Source organism: Mus pahari, chromosome 11 (genome assembly GCF_900095145.1).
Source record: "Mus pahari chromosome 11, PAHARI_EIJ_v1.1, whole genome shotgun sequence".
In the NCBI taxonomy this organism is placed as follows: Eukaryota; Metazoa; Chordata; class Mammalia; order Rodentia; family Muridae; genus Mus; species Mus pahari.
This window is the reverse complement of record NC_034600.1, coordinates 28,260,851-28,268,527: the sequence shown is the minus strand read 5'-3', so window position 1 is coordinate 28,268,527 and position 7,677 is coordinate 28,260,851. Positions and strand designations below refer to the sequence as shown.

The window sequence follows — 7,677 nt, the reverse complement described above, 5'->3', positions numbered from 1 at the left end:
TTGGTTTTTCGAGACACGGTTTCTCTGTGTAGCCCTGGCTGTCCTGGAACATTTCTTATCTTGACTCTGTCTGTCAGTGCCCTCATGTCTCTCCTAGGGGCAGAAGTGCCTGGGTGGGGAAGAGAATGATGCTGGCCCTGAAACTTAGCAGAAAAGAAAACGCATGGAAGCAGGGATTAGGCAGTTAACAGCCTGACCATATCTGAGACACTGTGCCTTAATCTCTGTGGTCCTGTGATCGGGAGTAACGAGCCTGAAAGGCAAGTGTTCTCAGCCACCACTGAAGGCAAAGTTCTATCATCCATGGTGGTTGAAACCTTGGCGTGCATTCTCTAAACCCAAGCCTGGTGCCCGCAGGTGTCACTCACACCGTCACTGTCAACTCCTAGAGTAAACAACATGTACGCTTCAAATGCAAAGAACTTACCATAATCTCTGCTAAGGGAACAAATCCTATAACAACTTTGTTGTCTTGGCGAGTCTGGATTTCCTGAATGTTCCCTCTTCTCTGGGCCAAGTCTGCCAGGACAGGGCTGAGGTGCTCTCTACTCACGGTGACCTCGAGGTTCATCAGAGGTTCCAGCACCTGTTTGTCAGCTTTCTTCAGGGCCTAAAGAGATTTCATAAAATGAACAAATCTCTATTCCAGTACATGGAAGATAGGGAAAGGCTAATGCCTATATTCCTGAGTAGAGGGCTCTGGGAAGCTCACTGGCTTTAGCACTCCACAGAGAACACTGTATAAGGAGCCGAGAAGTTAGTCCTTGTACAGTGGCCACATGCTGGAAAGAACAGCAAAGAGAGCACCTTAAAAAGCCAACAACAAAGCCAACAGTCAAGACAGGTGTCTATAAGCAAACCCTTTCTGTATCACAGTTTATAATCTCAGACTTCAGCGCCACAGAGGGAACCTGACAATGTTTTCAAGATGAAACAATCATGTGGGAAAAGGTAAATATAAGAGAAAACTGCTTCCATTAGGGAGGGGTGGACTCCCAGAGCTGCCCTCCATCCTTCTCACAGTCTTCTGAACAGTACCTCACTGCAGAGCTTCCAAACCAGCAGCAGCTCCAGCCCTCCTCTGAGGACTCCAGTCTTGTTCCCCACTGGCCTGCTGTGGGGCAGGGTGGGTCCTCTGCAGCTCCCCACTGGGCCCCAAGCCTAGCTCAGCAGTTTCTTTTCCAAGCACGTCTCTGGCCTTTCTTATTTGCTGATGGCATTGGTAGTTCTCAGTTTGCTTAAATGTACTTCTCTGATTTCCTTCTTCCAACAAACACCAGTATTTCTAGTCATATTGCTGGCATCTTGATTCAGACCTCGTCTAGTTCCTGTCTGTCCTAGACTGTCTTTCCCGTGCCAGTCACTTCTGTGCTCTGACTATATATGCTTTACTGATCAAAACATTTATTCTCCACTGTTCCCAGAACACATTTCAAACCTTATTTAGTGCTTGAAAGCTTCAGCATGACCTTCACTCTCCAGTACTAAGCTAGGGCACTCCCACACTGGGAAACCACATGGGTTGATCAGCTCTTGTGGGTCACTGAGGCAGGAGGCAGAAGGCCATGACACTCAAAGGACAACTCAGGTAGTCACATGTGTAGTATTTTGAGAGGGAAAATGCTTGGCCTAAGTCTGTTGTTCAATGGGACGGATTTGTTTTTGTTTTTTAATGAAAGCAATCTTATTTGGACAAATTCAAATATTTGAAATTAAGGGTTTGAGAGATGGTTCAGTAGTTAAGAGAATTGTCTGGTCTTGAGTTCAATTACTAGCAACCACATGGTGGCTCACAATCTGTCATGGGATCTTCTGGCATGCAGGTGTACATAAAGATAGAGCACTCACATACATAAAATAATCTTTTAAAAGAAGTTGAAATTAATATTAGATTTCTACTATCCTTTACATTAAAGCCCAATGTCAAGCTGACCTCAGACCTGTCCATTTAAATCCACCAGGCTTTGAGGCTGGAAAGATTGCTTAGCAGTTAAGAGCATTGGGTATTCTTCCACAGGACCTGGGAATTCAATTTCCAGCACCTATATAGCAGCTTACATATGTCTGTTAATCCAGTTCCAGAGCTTCTGACACCCTCATACAAACAAACATACATGTAGGCAAACACCAATGCACATAAGATAAAAATAAATCTCATATATATATATATATATATATATATATATATATATATATATATATATATATAATTTCCCCTACCCCCCCCAACCAGGTTTGTAGCTAATTGCTATATGTTTGGAAAGATCTTTTGCTAAAATCAGAATGTTTTGTTTAATCTGTCTGACCAGTAATTTCTAAAAATCTTTCAAATGAAAATTTAGTTTTAGAAATCAAAGATTTCCCATACAAGAGCTAGTTTAAAATTTTTAAATCCCATTTGTGTGTGTGGTGTGTGCTTATGAGTGCCACAGTGCACATGTGGAGGCCATAGGACAGTGTTCTGCAGCCACAAGGTCTCTCTACTATGCAGTTCCTGAGGATTAAACTCAGAAGCAGGCTTGGTGCTAAGTACCTTTACCCACTGGTACTAGATCTGGGTGGCCCCATGGTGACATAAGGTCTGTGGAATCTGTGGTGCTGGACTCAGTACCCATCCTTAATGCAGAAGCATGAGGGGTGCTCCGTACCTTCTGTATACACCGTGAGATGCAAGCAGTGACCATAGTTGCAGAAGTGCCAGGGTGAATCATCAGTGAGTGTAACGTCATAGCCACGTCCTGGACTGGGGATCCAACCAAAGGTCCTGGGTGGGGAGAATAAGGCACAACAATATACAGAGTCCAATAACAAAGAGCAATGCAGCCAAAATTCAAGTGAAGTACAAACACAGAGAACACTGGCATGTCTGCAGCACATGGACCACCTGAGAGGCTGAGCGGAACATCAAGGCTGAGTGCACAGTGCACTCTGGTACACCCAGCATGAGGGAAAAAAGGAGGAATCAAACAGTCCCTCACCCTGGAGGCATGCGCTGTGGACGGCACTTTCAATGGCCTCCCGAGAGGCCTGCAGCAGGTCTTCACCCACACTGTCAGCATACTCGATCGTGGCCACGGCACATGGCTCTTCTGCTGGCCGGACTTCCAGCTCCACACTCACAAAGTGCCGCTTGTCTCCGAGCACCCTATCGAGGGTGTCTGTGGACAAACACATGGAAATGTGTGAAGAATAAGGAAGGGCCCACACACAAGGCTCAATGTTTGCCAGGATAATGAAGGAAGCCAAAGAAAGATGCCAGGAACAGGTTGCCCCAGGAGACTGCTTGCATCTGAGTCCCCTCAAAACTAAGTCTATTGGATGGAACACAGGGCCCCCAATGGAGGAGCTAGAGAAAGTACCCAAGGAGCTGAAGGGGTCTGCAACCCTGTAGGTGGAACAACAATATGAACTAACCATTACCCCCTGAGCTCGAGTCTCTAGCTGCATATGTAGCAGAAGATGGCCTAATCGGCCATCACTGGGAAGAGAGGCCCCTTGGTCTTGTAAACTTTATATGACCCAGCACAAGGGAAGGCCTGGGCCAAGTAGTGGGAGTGGGTGGGTAGGGGAGCAGGGGCGAGGGGGGGGGNATAGGGAACTTTCGGGATAGCATTTGAAATGTAAATATAGAAAATAATAATAATAATTAAAAAACAAACTAAGTCTTTAAGAGTATCAAATAAATGACTAGACCTTGGGAAAAAGGTAACACTCAGATTGCAAAAAGCTGGTAATAAAAACTATAAAACTTGTTCCTCTGCCAATTTCCAAATTTAAATTTCCTATATTCCTTCAGCAATATTTAATGTTTCTTCCCCTCCTCCCCCCAAAACTAGTAAAGTATTTCTTGAAATATAGAAAACCAGCTTCCCTTGTTTTGTTTTGCTGCTGTTTTTGGATAGGGGGTTCTCCTTTGTAAGTGCTGGGGACTGAACCCAGAGGCTTTGCTTTCCCATTGACTCTGTCCGCATTCTTACAGCACTTGTTACCTACACCTGCCCTGAGCACACATCTGCTGTCCTCAGTGTCCTCCCTGTGTGCGTCCTGTGCACATCTGTTTATTTTGCCATTTGCTTTCCTACAGGCCGTGCTCCCATCCTAGCCATGTCTCATATAAGCGACACCAGATATATGAATGATAATTTCACATCATACTCAGTAGTGTGCATTTACTGTACTTCATCCTCTATCTGGGTTTTAATGACTCCACATTTGACAGTGAGCATAATTTTTAAGCTGGCAAGCTGGTTCCTGTAACCTTGGGACCTTTATTTCCTTTTATAGAGCATTTATTTGTATAGTACGTTACTGTGGGATGCCCCTGAGTCTTAAGTTGAAATACATCTCTCTAGAGTCCCATTTCCTTTAATTTTTTCAAAAGAAGAACCTATCCATAAGTACTTAAGTCATTCTTAATGTTTCTCACACAAACTGGTTCTGTGGATTTAGGCTTAAAGCTCTGCATTAGAAGCTTGTCATTGCAGATCCTGGTGCTCCCCTGGACGCCGTGCCCAGACACGTTTCCTGTCTCCTTCCTGTGTAGACAAAACACCCCAAGTTTCCTCTTTCCGCGATGCAGTGGCCTCCAGCGCTGGGGCAGAGGACAACAGAGTCCCCCAGCTGGTGGCTGCAGTAGTTCCCTTTCCTCTCTCCTCCACCCTAACCAGCTCAGGCCTTAGGTAAGGGGGCATTACTTGAGTCGCCTCGAATTTTCACTGTTGCAGGGGCACAGTCCAGCAGCAGAGTTCCTGTGTCACTGCAGTCATGTTTGGTTAATTTTTCAGGATTCAGTCAAATGTGGTCAACTAGACTCAACAATGTTGTTTTCAAAAGGGCAATCTAAATATCCTCAGCATTTCTGGCCTACATCACTTCCCAACCTGTCCATGATAGTTCACCTTGGGGAGAATAGTGACCATTGTTATTTTGCTTAAGGGAACCAAATACAGAAAACCTCAATGCTTATGTGCAGGGCAGTAACATAAAAACTGCACTTCCTCTAGAATGCTAACTGTATGGGGACACTGTATTAAATAGAATTATTCATGCACTTCATATAATAAATATGAATTGACTTCAAATTCTTATTCCCATTTCAGTGGTAAGGGCTGGAACAAGCCAGTGATTTCACTGTCCCATGGCCACTAGAAAACACATTTGTCTGATGGGTGGGTAGCAGTGGCACCAGGCCTTCTGTGCTCATAATTTTTTTAAAAAAATATACACAGAGAAACTATGGGAAACACTAGAAACTGTGACCTCTGTTTACATAGCTAAACACTAAACAAACCCAGAATGTCCAAAATGTTTTATTTTTACCTGTGGTGCGAACTGAGTTTAAGATGGTTTCCCGGTATGCCACCTGCAGAGGCCCTAGATAGGTTTCTAGGCCATACTCCCTCTTGATACGGTCATGAATAATCTCAATATGTAACTCCCCCATACCACACAGGACAGTCTGGTAATAAAAAGGGAAAAAAAATAAAACAAAATACTATATGTAGAAAAAATAAATGCAAAGTATGATAAAAAGGAATGGTATTCACATATTTAAGTAATTTTCTATTAATTACAACTGAGTTTCTTTGGAAAACTTTTTGAGGACTCCTACATGAGAATACTACTTCTGACTAGAATATAAACTAAATGCAGTGACCTTGGGGACTCTGTCCATGACAGTCTGCTGACCAGCTGGGTAAGTGGCACCAAGTTAGGGTCACACATACTTCCTAACCCCATAGCGAACCTGGCTGGGGCAACAGGAGTACAAACAATGCTCACAACTTGTGGCTTATGCCTCTTATCTTCTTTCTTTGTATGCAGTTTGCTTGTTATTTACTATTATCGTATGTGTGCTATGTTTGTGTATGGTGTAGGGGAGAGGCACGTGTAGAGGTCAGAGGACAACTTATTTAGATTCCAGGATGGAATCCAGATGTCTGTCATGTGCAGGCAGCGCCCTTACACACTGAGGCATCTCACTGGGCCTAGTTTTAAAATTTTATGTGTATGGATGTTTTGCTTGCATGTATGTCTATGCCCCACTGGCATGCCTGGTGCCTAGAAAGCCATAAGAGGGCATTGGAGTTGCAAACAGTGGTGAATCACCATCTAAGTGTTGGGAATTGAACTCAGGATCTCTAGAAGAGCAGCCAGTGCTCTTAACCACTGAGCCATCTCTCTAGTCCTCCTCGTTTGATTTTTGACAGGGTTTCACTTGTATGCCGTATAACTTCATATCAAACTTGTAGCAATCATATTACCTTAGCCTCTCAAGTATTGAAATCACAGGCCATGAGATACCCCAAACCTGGCTAAACCCTTTTTCTTTTCTTTTTTGGTGTGGTGGTGGTGGTCATGATGGTGGTGGTATTTTCGAGACAGAGTCTCACTATGTAGCTCTGGCTGGTCTGGAACTCGCTTCGTATACCAGGCTGCTCTAGAATTCAGAGATCCAGAACCCAGATGTCCCTCAACAGAGGAATGGATACAGAAAATGTGGTTAATTATACAATGGAGTACTACACAGCTATTAAAACAATGAATTTATGAAATTCTTAGACAAATGGATGGATCTGGAGGATATCATCCTAAGTGAGATAACCCAATCACAAAAGAGCACACATGGTATGCACTCACTGATAAGTGGATATTAGCCCAGAAACTCAGAATACCCAGGATACAATTTGCAAAACATATGAAACTCAAGAAGAAGGAAGACCAAAGTGTAGATACTTTGATCCTTCTTAGAAGGGGAAACACAATACCCATGGAAGGAGTTACAGAGACAAAGTTCAGAGCAGAGACTGAAGGAACGACCATCCAAAGACTGCCCCACCTGGGGATCCATCCCATAAACAACCACCAAACCCAGACACTATTGCAGATGCCAACAAGAGCTTGCTGACAGGAGCCTGATATAGCTGTCTCCTGACAGGCTCTGCCAGTGCCTGGCAAATACAGAAGTGGATGCTCACAGTCATCCATTGGATGAAGCACAGGGTCCCCAATGAAGGAGCTAAAGAAAGAACCCAAGGAGCTGAAGAGGTCTGCATGCCCATAGTTGGAACATCAATATGAACTAACCAGTACCCCAAGAGCTCCCTGGGATTAAACCACCAATCAAAGAAAACACATGGCAGGACTCATGGCTCCCGCTGCATATGTAACAGAGGATGGCCTAGTCGGTCATCAATGGGAGGAGAGGTCCTTGGGCCTGTGAAGGTTCTATGCCCCATTATAGGGGAATGACAGGGCCAGAAAGCAGGAGTGGGTGGGTTGGTGAGCAGGGGGATGGGTGGAGGGGGAAGGGATAGAGGATTTTCAAGGGGAAACTAGGAAAGGGGATAATATTTGAAATGTAAATAAAGAAATATCTAATAAAAGAAGAAAAGAACTCGGAGATCCCCTTGTTTTTCCTCCAAAGTGCTGGGATTAAAGGCAAGCACCAGCACCACCCAGCCAAAACTCTTTTCTTAATGAAAAAGCAGACAGCTATTTGATAATATGGCTGAAGATAATACCTTAAGAATGGGGTAGAAACAGAGGACCCAGCAATACCTCTTCTGGGCATAGACCCGGAAGATCTTCCAACTGGTAATAAGGACACATGCTCCACTATGTTCATAGCAGCCTTATTTATAATAGCCAGAAGCTGGAAAGAACCCAGATGTCCCT

The 7,677-nt window shown here is 44.2% G+C and overlaps 1 protein-coding gene across 1 annotated transcript in view; it reads right to left on the bottom strand.

Annotated features, from left to right (window-relative positions):
• Gfm2 (G elongation factor mitochondrial 2) overlaps positions 1 to 7,677 on the bottom strand; it is a 36,909-nt gene that overhangs the window by 1,009 nt on the left and 28,223 nt on the right. Inside the window, exons 17-20 of the mRNA XM_021208189.1 lie at positions 5,320 to 5,458; positions 2,979 to 3,158; positions 2,649 to 2,764; positions 428 to 610 (exon numbers count right to left, since the gene is read on the bottom strand). Of these exons, the coding sequence (XP_021063848.1) occupies positions 428 to 610; positions 2,649 to 2,764; positions 2,979 to 3,158; positions 5,320 to 5,458 (618 nt within the window). The remainder of the gene's footprint in view (positions 1 to 427; positions 611 to 2,648; positions 2,765 to 2,978; positions 3,159 to 5,319; positions 5,459 to 7,677) is intronic.